This window comes from Vidua chalybeata, chromosome 25 (assembly GCF_026979565.1).
Source record: "Vidua chalybeata isolate OUT-0048 chromosome 25, bVidCha1 merged haplotype, whole genome shotgun sequence".
NCBI lineage: Eukaryota > Metazoa > Chordata > Aves > Passeriformes > Viduidae > Vidua > Vidua chalybeata.
The window spans coordinates 4,364,291-4,382,590 of NC_071554.1; the positions used below are offsets into that span (position 1 = coordinate 4,364,291).

The window sequence follows — 18,300 nt, forward strand, 5'->3', positions numbered from 1 at the left end:
CACCTGTTGCAGTATATGAAAGCACTGAATGCCTCCTGGTGTGTCAAACATCCCAAAGGAGACAGAAACGATCATCCTGGGGCCTGTAACTGGAATGCCAGTGCTTGTCCTTTAACCTTAACAGGGAGCAGGAGAACAGGCAATGCTAGTTGGGATGAGAGGAACAATGGGACATCCCCAGCCTGGAAATCCCTGCTTTGGGGCTGCTGTCTGATGTAGGGACATCGGTATAATGCTTTTGTTGTGGCTGTATCTTCCTGCCTGGAAAGCTCTGGCACAGGGCTGACTCCTGGTACAGAAACGGTCTGGCTGTGACCCTCTGCCTTAACCTGCAGCAGAGCTGGTGATGCTCTGTGTCCACCTGGCCCCTGTGACGCCAAGCTCGTGGCAAACATCCACTGCTCTAGAACCACTCACGTAGCGTAGGCCATTCTCAGCAATGCCATGTCCAGCTCAGGGAGCCTCAGTGGAGAATGGCTGTGTACAACTTGCTGTGCTGTCTTTGCACCATCCTTCCTCAAATGCATCCTGGAATGGGCCTGTGAGATCTGCCTCAACCAAGGCACAAAAAGAAGTGCAAGGTGCTCAGCTCCAGTACTGAACCACCCCGCAGCGTGCACACGCAAACAGACAGAGAGACAGACAGACACACAACACACACACACACACTGCTGCCTCAGTGCCTCTCCCAGGGGCAGCAGCACCCCCAAGCAATGGGCACTGCTATAAACACCAACACCACACCATGTAAAAAGAGAAGAGTGTTTATTGGTTATATACTGTAGCACTGACAGTGTTTGAGTCAGGAGAGACATGCAGATAAGTGTGTGTTTACATTTGGCATGCAGACTAAGAGCACTGTGTCGCTGGAAGGAGGTGAGCACCATCTGTATCCACTGCATGGGCAGCCTGGGGAGGAAAGTACTGGCTTTCCTCTACTCAGCATGCTGAGACAGGGCAAGTTCTAAGGGTGGAACACTGCTCCATAGCTCTATTGGACACAAAGTTTATTTTAGGGGAAAAGGCAATACTGCAACCCTGGAAAATCTGCTTAACTTGGATGATCCTGTGATTATGAAAAGATTTCTTGCATTATTTGTCTTCTAACTAAGCTGCCCCACCCAAATATATGTTCACAAATACAAAAAAATAGATTTATTCTCTTAAAAATACATTCCATGCAGCCTGGAGTGCTGCTTCCCCAAAGCAGGAGCCGGCACTGCAGGTGGGGCAGCCCAGGAGGATCCTTTGGGCCCTGGGTTCTGACCATGGGAGGCATCTGCTAACAATGGCTTCGTGTTCTGTTCACAGCTCAGCCTGCAGGGGCTGGCCTGGAGCAGTGCCCTGATTACTTCAGCCGTGTGCAAGGGTGGCAGAGATGAGGTCTACTGCATTAGAGATGACACCAATGTGACTATTGCTTCAATCTGTAGCTAGGAAATCGCTTGTGTCAAGTGTCTCTTGAAGCACCAAGGCACGTGGCTCTGCCCTGTGCTTCCTGCCTTTTTCCCTTGCTGGGGTCCTGTCCACGGGGGCTGCACTGCACAGCACCAGTGGCCAAGCTGTCACCCCAGGCCCTCCGAGGAGCTGGACAGGCAGCTCCGGGGGCTGCAGAGGTGTTTCCAGACATGAAGGAAGCCGTTCCATGAATCAGTGAGCTGCTGGGCCCTCACACTGGAGCCAGCCCTTCTGGGGAAAGCACTGGCTCTCCAGAAGGGCCCAGCAGCTGAGGTTCCTTGGGAGCAGCAAGCACTGACACATTTCCTCTGTACAGCAAATACATTTACAACTTTGGAATTACCCGAGGGCTCGATGCATGGCCTTGTGCATCTTCAAGCCTACTGAAAAGCCGGTTATATTTATATGCTATAATTACAAATACTTCTTCAGTGATGGCAATATTTACACATATACTCTATTTTACAGCTGTTCAAAAAAAGTGTGCAATTCGAGTAAACACATTGTGTTTCCTGAAGTCATTGCTATAAGATTAATAATACAATCAGCTCCTATTGCACTCATTGACTAGAGGGCATGGCCCCTTTCCATACTAGGTAGGGTTTTCTTTCTCAGATTTAATCTCAGCTGTGGTAAAAACAACCAGTGTGCAGTTACCAAGTGACATCTGTGTCCGGTATTTACAAGCAGTGAAACTGAGTCTAGAGCAGGAGTTCAAGGTATCTGCTGTAAAATATTGAACAAATAACTGAGGCAGCTGGAGAAAGGAGAGACATCATCTGTGAGAAGCACCTGAAGACAGTGCCAGCAGCGCTGTGTTGCTGGGGCAATAGCTGGGGCTGAGCCAGCAGGGTAAACCCCTTCCGTTGCTTGGGCAATGCCTGGTCCTGGCTGACAGAAGGAGAAAACCCAACAGCTATTGCTGCTGGTAGTTCTTCCCTTGCACTTCAGACACGGGGCTGTGTTCTTGGGGTGAGCAGTGGGGTTGAAAAGCTGATAGGTAAGCCAGTGTTTTGTGGGCAGGCACAGGGAAGCCTGCATTCACCCCACACGTTGACTCACAGGGATGCAGAGATTTCCTCGCCACAACTGAAACCACTTCCCTTGGAAGGCTCTTGGGGAGCACTGTGCTAAGCCACATCCATGCCAACAAGATGAGAAGGAGAAAGCTGGTGGATGTGTAGGGATGTCCTGTGGTGTGTGGACCCGTGTCCTGCAGCAGGATGGGGCTGGGACTGTGAGGGAAGGCATTCAGTCACTGCCCAAAGTGATCCTTGTCCTCCTCAGTCCGTCCATGCTTGTCCAGCAGTTTGTACAAGCTGCAGGTCCTGACCTAGGGCAGGGGAGCCCCACACCATGCTGGGTTTCTGGAGGCAGAGCAGCAGTGCCCAGCAGTGGCTCTCCCACGACCACTGTGACTGGTACAGGTGACAGCTGGAGAGCTGCTCAGCAGCAGGTTTGGGAATGTGCAGAGAAGGAATCCCTGTGACATCTGAAGAGGCAGCAACATGCCAAGATGCCTCCCAGCTGCTTCCAGGGTAAGCAAGCAGGTAGTGTGAGGCATTTGGGCAGCTGAGGCAGCAGGTTTAGTTTGGAGGGGCACATGAGAAGAAGGGGCAGAGTCAGAGGCAGCACCCTGTGGCGGGCAGGGCCAGCAGCAGAGCAGAGCTGGGCACTGCTGGGCAGGCTCTGTGGGCAGGGAGCAGGGCACACGGAGGCAAGGGAAGCTGGGGCTGCTCAGGCAGTGCAGCTGGTTCTGGGTGGTGAACCTGGCACACAGAGAGGGATGAGCAGAGCAGGGCGCTCAGGAAGGATACAGCCATTGCACAGGACTGTTACATCCACTGGTTTCAAACTACACAATCCAAAAGGATTTCCAATCCTTCCTGATAAACATGGGGCAGGGGGAGGCAGTAAGAAGTCTGAATTTAGCTTCAGAATTTCACTTACTTTCATTTTTAGTTTGGAGACTGAGTTTAAATTTTTTCCCATTATCTCATTCTACTAGCACTACCATGTCAATGGTAAGAGAGAGCAGTTTATACAATTTATTTTAATATAATTTAAAGATTACTAGAGCTGCCACTCAGTACTAATTTAAAAGCATCTTTTTGTCTTGTTATGCAAGTTGACACATATATGTCATGACATGTAAAAGAATAAAATGAAGGGTTAAAAATATACACTTGGGAAAACATCTTTAGAATTCCAAAAAGAAACTTTTTTCCAAAAATAATTTTCCCTTCCTCCAAACAATCTTTATAAAAAAAATAATCATGTCACTAAAACACATCCCTTTTATATAAATGTTTTCATAGATACTTTGCAACCAGTTCTGTTTTTTTTTTTTTCTTTTTGATTAATTTTCTTCTCAGAATTGAAGTGTATATTTCCCAGGCCAGGGAGGAGCTGCAGCACAGGGAGGTGCAGTACAGGCAATCAGATGGCTCTGGTACCTGCTCCTCCAGAGGTGCGCTATGGGCACAAGTGTGGGGTGCAACTCTTCCCACAGCACCTCTGAAACAAATCAAGGACCTTTTCTGTCTGGAGCATTCTCCTTGTCCTGCTGCAGAGAGGGACAGGCAGCACTGGGGGTGTCAGTGGTGTTTGTGTAGGGGCCAGCCCAGCAGCTGGGGATGGGATGGAAAGGAAGGACTGTTCAAGCCCTGCTGTGAGAGCCAGGTGCAATCACCTTGTTCAGGACAGAGGCTGCTGATGACCTGAGCACCTCCTGGAGCTGTGGGGAAGTGTCTGCCCCCCAGTGACACCAGCTGCACTCGGTGGCCTGCGGGCACTGGGGACACACACCTCTGTGTTTGAAGCAGTCTCTGACCATGCCTGGGTCCCAGGCATGGCAGATAGGGGTTGAGGCACAGACCAAAGCTACCATACATCAGCTTAGGGTCCAATCCAGTTGTCTCCACCCTGTTTTGGGAAGGAACAAGGACATTCTGCTTGTCTGTGAGGAAAAGCACTTGTTTCTTTTTCTTGTAGGGCTCAACTGCTTTGCACAAGCCACAGAGTTGTTGCCTGCAGAGTGTAACACATAAAGCTCCAGATAAATGGCACCCTGGTCCCAGGCAGGAGGAGGTGTCACTGCTGTGTTGGTCTGGCTCAGTGGATGACTTCTTGGTACAGGATCTCAACTGGTGATGAGTAGATCATGCAAAGCTTGTTGCAGAGACTGACAGTGATAGGGAACCAACTCGTCCTAAACATTTTCTGCTCTCCTTCCCTCTCAATTTGTAAAGCAACAAATGGGGAACAGTCTCCTCTTGCCTAGAGACTAAGGGTGCTGAAAACACAGATACTGAGGTGACCACTACCCCAGCCAGCAAGGGTGTATTAGGAGAATGCAAACTCTCCATATGAACTGAAAGCTTTCAATTGTGGTGGACAGCTGTCATGGGCTGGTGGATGTAATCACAGGGACACTGCTGGGATCTTGTGTGAATACAAGTGAATAAAAAGTTCTCTCTTGTGCAAGGAGTACCATTGTTCAGAGAGGCTAGGTAGTCAGAGTTTCCATATGGAGACAGACCTATCATCCTACAGGGAAGATTAAGATTGCAGGTACAGAGATGAGAAGTGGGAGTCCCCTGAGCAAAGTCTCTGCAGCTGCCTCTTCAGCAATGAAGAAAAAGAATTCACTGGTAAAGCTCCTGTACCTTTCAAATCGCATTGCAAAACTGGTTTCAGGCAAGTTGAAGCCTCTGGAGAGGTTACAAACAGGTGTGATGCCTGTGAGCTTGGTACTATCCTGCCTCTTGCTTCACCATGGTCACTGAGAAGAAGGGAATGCAGCTCATCTCCGAGATGTCCGGCACGCCCGGGCAGCGCCCTGGAAGAGACAAACCTGCAAGATCACAGACTGACCACAACCCTGCTGCCCCTGCAGCATTCCTGCTCTGCAGACAAGATTACTATTGCCCTTGGCAACCATCCCAAATCTCACCAGGATCACAGTCCTTTAGGTAGCAGAGCAGAAGGGGTGTAGCAGCAGAGAAACACTCCAGTAGTAAAGCTGCCAGCTGAAGCAGAGACTCTTTTGTCTCTCCAAATGTTTTTTGCCATCCCTGATTGATTCATGTACCAGAGGATAACTAGATGCAGAGCCACTTAATTCTTTGAGAATATTCTTAGCCATAAAGCTTGCTGAAACAAGTTTAAAAGAGAAAATACAGCAGCCACTCCACCCCTGGCAAATGCTAACTTCAGACTTGATTTCTCCTACAAGAGTGGAGAGTTTTTGGACAACTTCTCTAAGTTAGGTTACTGGGAGGTCAGTTCAGACATTGGTTTCTTGCCTTGTAACTACCTTCCTTCACATACCTGCTCCTCTCCTTGGAGCCCTGGTAGTGCAGGGGAGCTGGATTCAGGGTCCTGCAGTTCCACCTTGGTGGCTGTCCTTTTCCCCAGAGTGTCAGCCTGGAGGATGTACTCAGAAGAGCCATACTGCTTCCTTCTGGAACTGGACACAAAATCTTTGCTTTCATCCTGTGCAAAGGAAAATAAAAAGGGTTGGGACCCAGGGTCTATGAAGGATCTGGAACAGCACAGGGGTCCTAGTACCAGGTTTGCAGTGTAACGTGTGGGCTTGAGTCCTTTTAGCAAAGAGGGACTTAAACCAGCAGGCCAGCTCTGCCATGGGCCTCATTTATGTGCTATTTCATAAAGATCTTTTCTCAATAACCATGCAGTAATTTTAACCCAAGTTATGGGTGCATGGTCACAAAACAGGACAGATCCCTTTGACAAAATTACTGAGGTCCAAGGAAAGATTCATTCTATTTTCTCTCTCCTGTCCAGTTATGGGAGAGAGTGATAGAGAGGGGCTTTGGTGAGAGCCTGGCATCCAGGCATCCACCCAGGGTCAACCCACTACAGATGCCCTGTACATTAGTCCCCAAAGCAGTGGAGAGAAAGGGCAAAAGGCAGCACATCCCTGGATGCTGCCTGGGAGACTTTTCCAGCAGATGCACTTCTAACATCAGAGAAGTGATGATGGCTTCCCTTGAAGACAAGCCTACCTTTAGAATTTTGCCAAATTTATGCAGCAGACAGCCCAGTTCCAGTCATTAATGTCAGAGGCATAAGAAAACCATGCATTCATCTGACATTGCTGCTGCTCATCTGCTCCCTGCCTCCAGCACATTTGCACTAATTTTCATCAAACATCACACCAGAGGAATACAGACTTCACTCTGTGAAACATGAACCCTAACTCAATGACTGCTTGAGGTCTTGCATTGCCTCAGGTCTTTAGAGAGCTGGAGAAGGCTGGCTGCCAGCAGCAGAGGGAGCCGGTCCCCAGGCTGCAACACCCACTCATCCATCAGCAGCTCCTGCTCCCTGGGGCTCCCAAAGCAGTGTTCCAAAAAGTCAATACCTCCTGTAGCTTCATTACAGACATTTGCCGAAATCAGCAATGCACAAAGGAAAGGTTGCAACGGAAGAGAGGAAGATAGATTTTGGCAAAAACAGCACAGATCTCATGTTTCCCACATAAGATTCTCAAGGCAATGTCAGACTGTGGATAGTGGAGCTGGAAAGAGGTGACAGTGATACCTTTGTAGGACAGCTCAGTGCCCAGCCTTCTGCCAGAGAAAATAGCTACATCTTTAACTGAAACACAAATCCCAGCAGAAACAAGCTGCTGTGATATATGAGGCATATTATAAGCCTGAAGACACCCCTCAAAGGGTTTTTTCCCAAGGGCATATGCAACAATTTAAGTTGCATACAATTTGCTGTATTTAGTACAATTGAGTATCTGCAGTCTTTCAGGTTCATTCCATACTCGTCATTTACAAACTAAAAGTACACAATCTATGACCAAGAAGTCAGGTTTGTGACTGTGTGGTGCCAAGGGTGATTTTATTGCAAAGTCCAACACACAGAGATCCCGAGCTCAGTTCTGTGTGAATTAACCATGTGGTTGCTCTCCTGACAGAGGCAAGGCTGGAAGCCAGCTAATCCTGGATACACATGGTTTGACCAGGCAGAGATCAGGTTGCTCTGTCAGGTACACCTCAGCTGCTGTGAAGATGCACTGCACAGCTGGCAAATTTATCTGACAGCAACCTGGAGAGCACCTGCAGAACACACTGCAGAGCTACACTCAGCTCTGGGTGGGCTGCCAGGAGGAAAACTGAAAAGAAATCCTTGAGTGCCCACTGTTTAGGCTCAGCAAGCAACCACACATGAACTCAGCTGTAAGCAGAGATTGCTTCAGTTGTGAGAGTCAAGGCTGTGGGCACAGTGAACTGAAACTCCTGGGATAAAGGACACCCTAGGAATGGATCTCTCATTTCCCAAGCACACAAACTGCTGTTCTGCAGAAGAACAACTTCAATCGTATCAGCTCTCCTTGGATTAATGAATAAGCAGAACAGAGTGCCTGCGACCCACCCTGGCCAGGGAGACAATGTATTCTCAGTTTCCAAATGTATCTGGAAGGCCACCCTGTACTTCCTAACACCAGGCAAAAGACTCTCTGCAAAGCTAAGTTTAAATCCTGCTGTGCTTCTCATAGCCAGAGAAGTGGAAGAGAAGATTTGAAAATGTAAAACTCCTTGCCTCTCTCCACCAGTTCATCTTTATCAATGCCAAAGTCATTCAGTTATGAACCTATCCCCTCTGCCACCAGCCCTGTCAGATTATCCAGCTTGCTTCCTCCTGCAGACTGGCAATAGCAAGAGCTGCTCAGAAAAGTGCTAAATGGATAGCAGAGGCAGGAGCTCCAGCATGAACCAGTGTGGGATTTAATGGCCAGAAGGGCACATGCTGCCAGTGAATTCACATGAAATCTGCCCGAGCCTGCAGCTCCAGTGGCAAGCACATCTCACCAGACAGCTGTCTGCATGTGTCACTGCTTCGAGGGACTCCTCTCACTGGTACCAGTCAAAGGAACAGGAAAAAAGCACAGCTGTCCTTGTGGCTCTTGCTCCTTTTCAGCTGGAATATTGACACAGAGCAAGGAGGGAGCAGCCTTGTGTTACCAACCACCATCCATCTGTTTAGGGGACGCCCAGGAAGCATTTCCAGACCAGAGTCTGGCTTCATGTGAGGAAACCATGAAGCTCTTACCAAAAAGAGTTCTATCCATCTCTACAGCTGCCATTAGAGCTACAACTCTGCCTCAGGCACAACCCCACTCAAATCTGCTCATTTCCATAATTTTTTCATTGCTACTCCAAATTTAAAGTGCCACATAAAGTCACTCTGAAAAGCATATCACATCCTACTATGACTATATCTTCTCTGATGCTACTATGTAGTTATTCATATGGCATTACAAGACCCAAGCAGATGGATCTCATTTCAATAAGGCTAAATCTGGTAATTCACACATGAGAAAGTTGTGGGCGCTGTGAATTGTGAATTCACTGAAGGAAGATAGCAGGAGCTGAGAAAGGCAGCACTTAGCAAATAAGCTGTAAGAATTTCAAATCATGCAGCCTACAACGAACAGGCAACTTGGAAAACCTCATCAGCTGGAAGAGTGTTGAAGAGAGGATACTCACAGGTAGCGTGGTGCGCTGCCAAGCAGCAGCTGCTGTAGGGTCACTTGCATAGCTCCTGCGTGTCAGCAGTTCTGATGCACTTAAGTTACTTTTGGTCCTTCGGGACCCCAGTTCAGGGGCACTCCAAGAATTAGCTGTGGAACTTGTCCTCGATGAAGTCTCCTCCAGGAAATCTGTTTTTGAACTATTCCCTTCCCCTTCTAAAAGGTCCACTGAGGATCTACAGAAGTTTGTGGCACTGAAAGTTGCACTTTTCTCCACTTTGGTTTGAGAGTCCTCCAGGGAATGTAGGCCTTGTCTTGTTCTCCAGGAACTTCTGACAGTGACATGCTTTGTTTCGGACGAACCTGCATCTGACGAGCCATGGCTCTTCCAGCTGATTGTCTCCAAAGGTGTCTCACTGTTCCTCTCTGTGAGTTCAGAAGTCTTTAGCATAATGCTGCTTCTCGAGACCACTGTTTCAGCTTTACTTCTCGGTGCTGCCTCTCCACTTCTGTCTGTCTCAGGTGACTTCAGAGCACTTCTATTAATAGAGACCTCAAAGGGTGAAGGGACATTGTTTGTTATTGATGGTGAAGGCTCATTTGAAGCAACTCTGATGTTGCTGGTGGTAACATGCCTTTCCTTTGCTACTGTATCTGCAGTGGTCCTTGGAGCTGTTGGCTCAGAAGGAAAGATTGTGATGCTGCTTGTCATTTTATTGGTTATCATTTTAAAAGTAGACTTCTGTTTTTCTGACTCTGCCTCTGAAACAGTCCCTCCCATTATTGCTTTCATATCCTTCTCAACAATTGCAGGTTTAATGATGGCTTTTGATCTCAGAGCTTCTCTAGGGCTGAAGGATCTTCTGGATTTCAATCCTCCAGTGCTGGCATCTGATGGTTTTACGCACTTGGTAGAGTCTTCATCATTCACAGTTTTTTTGTCATTTTCAAAAAGTGATGCTCTAAAAACTCCCCTAGAATTGGAGAACTGCTTGGAACTGACTTTCTTTCTTGTCTCAAAATCTGACTGAGAAGTTGGTTTTTTGCCTCTCCCTGATTCTTCATCTGAATTAAGTTTTTCCTGGTTACTCTGAATGGTTTTGGAGTCAGTTTTTAAACCCATATTTACATAATCTGTTGCTGAACTCGAAGACTGCTCGGTGCCTTCTTTATCAAGACCTGTGAGAATCTGCAGAATGTCTTCCTGACTCCTGGAGTGAAGGGAACGCTTTGTTAGCATCGAAAGCTTCACACTTTCAAGTGATGTGTCTGCAGCTTCTTTTTCCTGGGAGATTACTGCCCTTTTAGCTCTCCCCTCTGAGGACTGTCTGTGTGATGCTGCAAAAGTGCTCACTGCTTCCACTTTAGAGCCAGCAGAGTCTGAGACTGACACGCTGGAGGACACGTGGTACCTGTATGCCGAGGCTGTGCCATTGGAAGAGGTGTGGTTACCCCTTGTGAGCTGCGCATCCCCCAAGCACTCACTGACTTCAGCCTGACTTGTTTTCAGCTTCTCAGACAAAGAACCCGTTGATTCTCCTTTGCTTGACTTTTCATCCCGTGTGTCAGCACCATTTTGGCAGTTCCCACGGAGCACCTGAGATGGCTTTTCAACCTTGGATCTCAGGCCTGTATCCCCAACAGGTTTGGAAGGTGCTTTCCAAGACTTCTGCTCCTGTGCAGCAGGAGGATATCGGCTGAGGACAGATGGCTGCTCTTTGGATCTCTTCCCCTCATTCTGCATGATGCAGCCTTCCTTCTGACCAGAAGAAATAGTGGAAACTAAAGATTTCTCTTCCAGTCTTCTTGTATCTGTGACAGCAGTGTCTGAAAGGGCAGATGCACCAGAAGCTTTCCCTGCTTTTCTGTTCATTAAGCTTGGACTGGGCACCCGCTTGCCACTATGGCTGTAGCTGTCATTACTGAGAGAGAAGTCTCTGTTCCGTGCTCTCTCCCGGCGCTGCTGTGGTGAGAGCTCCCTTGGCTTGTGCTTAGCAGCTGTCAAATCTGTCATGACACCTCTGTATTTAGGTCGGTCATGCTTTCCCCTGCTAGAAAAGCTTGTATCTTCATTTTCAACTTCTCCATTCTCCAGATCTTTCTGTTTCTTTATTTGCATTTTTATTTCTTCTAGCTGACCTGTTAAGAGTTTGTTTTTATTCTGCTCACTCAAGTAACTGTCTTGCAGATCATTATTTTTGGCTCTCACTTTTTTAAGTTCTTCTTCTAAAGATTCAAAATGTTTGATCTGAATTTTAAGTTTCTCAATTTCTTGGGTGAGATCTTTCACTTTGTTGTCTTCCTGGTTTTTATTCTTTTGGTTTTCTGATTTATTCCTGGTTTCATTTTCTACATGTTTCAGGTAATCCACACTTCCCTTTCTCCTGGTCTCTTTAGAAGGCAGTGCAGAAGTCAAGTCATCTTCAATTCTCATATCATTTCTATCCAGAAGATTGTTGGATGACCTTTCTAGCAAGTTGGATGCATTTCTAGTTTGATCTGCCCTATTTAGTTTATTGTTTTGTTCTAGTTTCTGTGTTAGCTCCTGGATTATTTTTTCATTTTGCTTTTCTCTTTCATTAAAATGTTTTCTTTCCGTGATAAAGCTCAGAGCTAAGGATTTCAGCTTTTCTAGCTCAGCTGTTAAGGTCTGCTCAGTTTTATCCAGCCTGTCCTCAGATGATTCCAGTTCTTTCACTTTCACTCTAAGTATTTCTAATTCTGTAGATATCTTCTTGGTCAAGTTCTTTTCTTCATTGAGGCTAAGACACAGCTGTGTACAGTCATTCTTGCTCCTGCTGAAGGCCTCCTCCAGCTTCTCCAGCTCTGCCATTCTCCTCTGAAGGAGTTCAATTTCTGACTTCAGATCTCGAGTGAGGCTCTCCTCCTCTTCAAGCTTTTCTTTCATTAACCTGCAAAGCTCTTCAGCTTTCCTAATTTCTTCATCCTTGCCTTCAATCTTCAGCACTCTTTTCCTCAGGGCTTCAATGTCAGCCAGCATGCTGGAGTTGCTGCCTTCTGCCTGGATAACTTTGTCCTGGAGGTCAAGCAGTTCATCCTCTGCTTTCTGCAGATTTTTAGTTGCTTCCTCCAGTTCATCAAGGCGGCGACTAAGACTCTGCAATTTGAAACGTAGGTGCCGATTTGAGGTTTCCTTGTAACCTGTACATTCTGCCATGATTATTTTATTCCTTTTAGAACAAAGCTTTTCTTAGTCTGGGTGAATGGCATACACCTTGTGTATTTCCAGTATGTTATTGTTCCTTTGAGTGGAGGCAATGTCACTCTGAAAGAAAAAATGCTCAAAATCAATATAAGAGCTCAGAATATAAATATACTCACTGTTTAAGTTAGGCTATCAACGTTTATGTAAATAACTTTTTAAATTAAACATATTTCTGAGTACTAAATTAGGTGAAATGAAATTGCAGAGAAAAGCCACAGTCCATTTACTTTGGTTATACAGGGTTTCCAAAACCAGCCTGTTCCCCATAGCTAAGGGCAGGAAGTGTCCTCCTCTGCTGGTCTGCACAGGTGCTTTGTGCACCACCAGTGGAGGCCCACCCAGTGCTCCACAGCCAGTGCAGCTCTCACGTGTGAGATCCCAGGCTGTAGAGGGTCACACTCCTGCAGGACTCAGGTCCCTGTACACAGACATGCCCATGCAGCAGACACCTCTCTTTCCAGCACTGCACTTGTCTCCTGAAGACACCTCAGTGATGAAGATTCAGGAACTATAAACAGAATTAGGAAAAGGCAAACCCCAGCCACATGGTAACCACTGAGGATGGGGCAAGTCCCCCAAGCTAGCTGGCAGATGGAGGGGACTGGGAGCTGCTGCCATTTGACACTGCCAGTATTTCTACACATCTCAGGCTGCTCAGCAGAAATCTTCACCGGGGCTGTAGTCACATCCCAAGGACACTCTACCAGTGGAGTTTTAAGTTTCTCCCTCCCATTTCCAAAGCTGTTGTTGCCCTCGGCTGCCACCCACTCACCCACCCAGGAGATGAGCAGTTGCTTATGCCTCTCCTTGCTGCTGCTGAGAAGATTAGAACACATCAGCACACTGACATACTCAATGTGAACTCTTCCCAGCACAGCTCAGAGCTGGCAGGGTGTTTTTTAAATAACCCCTCTGTGCTTTGAGGGAGGAGCAGGAAGGGGCTCCTGGGCAGACCAGAATGGCCACTGGGGGGATCTGAAGTCCCCCTCTGGCACTCAGCATTAGCACTGTCCTGTCCTGGGCCTGAGGCACTGCCCAAAGCACGCAAGGGCTACTGCAAACCTGAGTGGAGGTAGGATGACTGCAGCTCTTTGATCTGCACCCTTGCTCAGGCAGTCTGTCTTGGAACAGGACTTGACCTCCAGAATTCTTGTGGACTTCTCTGCAGAGGAAACATGCAGGAGTTTCCTATTGCATAGCGTCAAGAAGTGATGAGCAGGATGTGGGCAGGAGACAGTGCCAGTAAGGGAGGCAGCAGGACCCTGGCACACACCCTTGGGCTGGAGGTGATCCATTTCCAGGCAGGCAGGCAGGGAGGCCCAGACTGCACCCACCATGGGGACCCTCCGGGGTGCACACTGGGCACCCTGTGGGACCCATCTCCTGAAGGACCACTGGGGGATTTGTGGGGGAATCACCATCCTACGTGGTTGGGCTCAGACTCTTCCAGCCCCTGAAGGGAGCACCACAAACAGTACCAGGAGAGAAACCTTGGCGTCCTGAGCACAGCAGTGCACCCAGCCTTGGCCACATGCCTGTCCCCTCCCTTACCACCGTGGCCATGTCCTGCTCCTGGACCACCTTCCCATATGCTGTCCACACACCGTCGAGGCCACTGCAGCTGCCTGCAGGCAGGAAAGGCTGTTCAGACCCCAGCAGAACCCCAGGAGAAATGTCACTGGACCAGCACAGGAAAGACCACAGTGAGCAGATTTGCAGTGCTCTGAAAACAAAAGCCTATCCCTGCCAGGCCATGGGGTGGGAGTTAATGGTTAACCCAGCACCAGCTCCTGGCTGGGAGCCAGAGCAGCCTCCTCCCCAGACAGCCAGAGCATGATGGGACCAGACCTGCACAGGACTGGTGGCTGCTGCTGGATGTGGCATTGCTCTAGCACTGCCACAGGGTGCAGACAGGCTGTGGGACATTCACAGAGGTATTCAGAGCTGTACCAGAGATGGCTCTGGAACTTCCCAGAACCTCCCCAGCTGATATGATTTACTGCCAGAGAGGAAAGAGGCTCAATCTAATTAGTTTAATAAGGAGAAGGAGATGTAAAGCAACATCTTCTACAAACAATAAGATCTACAAACAAAAGGATCTACAACAAATCTCCTAGCTGGAGGCCCTTTAACTTCCTGGCATAGCCAGAAGTAACCTAAGTGCTTGGAGACAGAACCAGACCAAATCAGTGCATTACAAATAAAGTGCACATTTATAAGACTGAGGGGAATTAGCCAATATAAAATATTATCTTGGGTAGTGACCGCTTTGAAGTCACGATTTGAGTTAAGGCTTGGACCAAAGGGGAGTCAAGGGGACTTCCAACCTGAACTACTCTGGCTGTTTGTGACTGTTCTTCTCCAGTCTGTCAATGATACCAAAGTATCAGAACAAATGGTACAGGATGCAAACACTGGGACTATTATTAACGCTAATTAATATTGTTGGTGGATATTTAAACAGGAGCTGTTAAATAAATCTGATAAAGCTTGCAAATGTACTGAACAATCTGATATGGATATATGGATTTAATATTTTTCTCTCTTTCTCTCTCTTTTGGAAAAGTGAGCAGTTCTCAGCCTACCTCTATCTTACAATTTTTGGAAAAAAAACCCCAACAAATACTCAAACCAACAAAAAACCAAAACAAAGCCCCAAAAAACAAACGAACAAAAAACCACTCCAAACCATTGAAAACCCACGCACAAACAAAAAAACACAAACAACAACAAAAAACCCCACCCAAAACGAAACAAACAAAAACACCAAAAAAAAAAAAAAAAAAAAAAAAAAAAGCCACAGGAAGAAAAGAGGATGATAACTTTCATAAACAGCAAGTAAACTGTGGCAGTGGAAAATGTAGTAGGGGAAGTTCAGCTTACCAGAGCCTTCTCAGTCAACAATAAAAGACTCTGGCAGGCTGTATTCCTGGACACAATGAGAAGGCTCAATGGTCACAGCAGCAGCTGATGTATTCCTGCAGCTCAGGGACAGCTCCTCTTGGCTGTATCAGAGGAAATACTGAACAGAAATACAACAGTAGGGATGACATTATTTTGTATGTGGTACTGGACTGTATATTTACACACCCAAGACTGATGCATCTCACTTCACTTAGCTCCAGAGTCTTCTAGATTCAAAGACAAAAAGATGCTCAGCTGTCCTCACCTGACCTTGACAAGGAAACATGACTTTCCACAGGAGAACTCTTCCCCCACTGACAACAAAGGGAGCCCAGGCATGGCTCAGGCACATGGCCTGGTATCTGGATGGCAGTTGTTTCCCCCAGGAATGATGCCACTCTTTCTCCAGGGCCATGCCTCAAGAACATGAACTGAAAGTTGAGGAAAGCTTTGGAAAAGCTCAGAAAAGCAATCAGGTGTGCTTCTTGACTCTTTAAAACTTAAAGACCTGATTTCATCTCAACAACAAAGGCAGTCCTACATTAAGCCAAGAGGCACAATAGCATCCCTTCAGATATGAGTTCTTGAAAGAACATTCTTCAAATGAGACACGTAGGAAGCCTGGGAAGCCTCCAACTACCTGTTACTCAAAATATCAAGGCAAAATATGTGGCCAGTAACTACCTACAGGAAAAACACATTTTGTGTGATCTAAAAGGTTCTTTATTAGGGCACATGGAGTCAAACCCCAACTTCACACATTTTAACCAATTCAAAGTGGTACGTAATACCAAATACTGCAGTGAATTCACCAGCATTCACTATTTAAATGACTCATTCTGATTCTAATTTCCCCCACAGATTTATCATTGGGTTTTCTGATCTTCCTCAACAAGCATACATATCTCCTAATTACATTTATATTTAGCATTATCAATTGCCTGCTCCCACTGTTTAAGACAGACTGCCTTTGAGGGCTCTTCTGACTCTGCACGGTTTTGGCTACATCCTGTTAAACAGCTGTGAGAATTCAGTGTTCAAGACATTTACTAGAGTCATAACTCTCAATTACCCTTCATGTTCTTAAATTTAATTTTTTTCTGCACACTCACTTTTGCTCATTATCTAAAATTTTATGAAAATATTTCTTCAGCAGAATTGTTGGCTTTAACTTCCCCTGGAACTACTTTAACTTGCCTGCACAAAACACATAGTCAGTTCACAGCTGTGAACAGAGGGGAAAAAACCTCCAGCTATAAACATTTGTGTTAGCTAAACACTTTATGAATTGGGAGATAATAATCTATTTCAGGAACAACAATTAAATGACTGCTACCTGAGACCTACTCACATCATCTCTGCCAGAGTTCCTCAGGCCTGCAATGCTAAGGAACATAAGGAACATCTCCAGACGCACAGAAGCATCTTACCCTACACATCACGTTCCTTGCTCTGATTTGGTTGTTGGGATGAGTCCCACAGGCACCCACTGCTCTTGATTTCAGGATGTCCCCAAAACAGTCATGTGGGAAAATAACTGCTGGAACCAACTCCTACAGTGCCCTCTGTTATGCCAAGATAAAAATGCAGCCAGCTGCCACACACGTCTGTCGAGTACTAGGAGACACTGATATCTCTCACAAGCACATTTTGCATTTAATCTTTGGGTTTTTTAATCTTTTGCTTGTACTTTTATACTGATAATGCAACATCCCTCACTGTGGCTGGGTGAGCCTGAGCTCCCAGTGATGGCACTGCTGGTATGTCACAGCAGCCATCATCACAGCATATATGGTACATTTGGCTTTGCCCAATTCTAAAGATGAATGAGAACTATTAATGGCTTAGTCTGCAATCTCTTTTTACTAATTTATTTGTTTGCTCTTGAAATTGCCAGGGTTTCCCATAGACTCTGGAGAGCAGCACTCATCAAAGGCAATAGAAAATCAATAGATGCAAGCACAGCTATAATCAGAGAATAGAAAAGCAATTTGCCTCACTGGAGTTTGAGTCCTTGGGATCCTCTGTGTTGTGAAACCACACAGGCTGAGGTTTGCATTCCTTAGCTGACAGGTGGCCCAGTTTCAGGTGAGGAGCAGAGCAGGGCTATTGTCCATGCTCTTATGGATGAAGCATATATCTGGTACTACTCCCTCCACTTCCCCAAATGCTGGGGTGAACTTAGATCCCCCCTTTTCTATTTTCTGTTAAACTATTATTCAGAATATTGCTGCAAACTGTGTTTTTGCATTGAACACAATGCTAGGAGTGTTTGGACACATCTGGGGAAAGGGAGCCTTAGGCAATGCCTCCAGACTATGAATTCAAATTACATTAGATGGCTGACAGTTACTTCAGGCATGAGGACAGCTCTATGGATGTACATCAGCAAAACCTGGGGTAGGCAAGGAAGTTCCTCTGAGCAGTCCCCAATGGCCAAGCAGCTCAGGGAGAAGCTGATGAAACTATCCTGTTCTAATGCATACTTTTCCACCTGAAGTATAGGTTAGATGCTTTGGTTGGATTCTGCCTCATGTGCACATATACAGTTTTAATTAAAAGGTTTTTGGTGTTGCATACGTATGCAAGGGAGTGTGAACATGTCATGCTCACATACAGTAATGCTGCTGATGAATCATGCTTGTATCACAGCTTAACGTGGTGAGAGCATCACTGGGACTTCTCTTCCCTGCCCCAGGGTGAAATGGGCTGGGAGGAGCCCAGCATGTCATTCTTCATTTGTAAAGTAAAATTTTTCTACCATCTATACAGAAAAAGGACATAGGTGACACAAATTGCAGCAAATGGCAATACTGTGGCCAGAGCCTTCAATCAGTTAAAAAGAGAAGGAAGGAAAGCTTTTCTTAATAGGATTTTGCCTTTTGCAAGTTCTTTCCAGCACCTGGTTCTTGACTTGACACAATGACACACAGTCATAAGAACAGGAGAAAAACACTCAAGAAAAAGGGTATAAAACAAGACAGACTGAACAAGAGCCAAAGACAAAGACATCAAACCTGCATGCACCTGCAGGCATCTCACAACCTCCTGAGACAGCTGAGGAGGCAGATGATGTATTTGCTTACATGGGAAGGGGACAGGGGCTCCCTAGACCCACTGAACACAAAGGCAAAATGACTTCTGGGGATACACATATTTTGAGGGATGAATTGTCTCAGAAACTGCTGCATCTAGTGGGAGA

The 18,300-nt window shown here is 46.6% G+C and overlaps 1 protein-coding gene across 2 annotated transcripts in view; it reads right to left on the reverse strand.

Annotated features, from left to right (window-relative positions):
* Positions 1–748: 748 nt before the first annotated feature.
* The window catches only part of LUZP1 (leucine zipper protein 1), a 32,498-nt gene continuing 14,946 nt past the window's right edge, over positions 749–18,300 (reverse strand). Inside the window, exons 2-4 of one of the 2 annotated variants that reach the window (XM_053964355.1) lie at positions 8,985–12,254; positions 5,791–5,955; positions 749–5,299 (exon numbers count right to left, since the gene is read on the reverse strand). In XM_053964355.1, coding sequence (XP_053820330.1) covers positions 5,264–5,299; positions 5,791–5,955; positions 8,985–12,146 — 3,363 coding nt within the window. In that variant the 5' untranslated portion in view covers positions 12,147–12,254 and the 3' untranslated portion in view covers positions 749–5,263. Of the gene's footprint in view, positions 5,300–5,790; positions 5,956–8,984; positions 13,434–18,300 lie in introns of those variants that run through there. The other variant, XM_053964356.1, reaches the window with a different exon arrangement.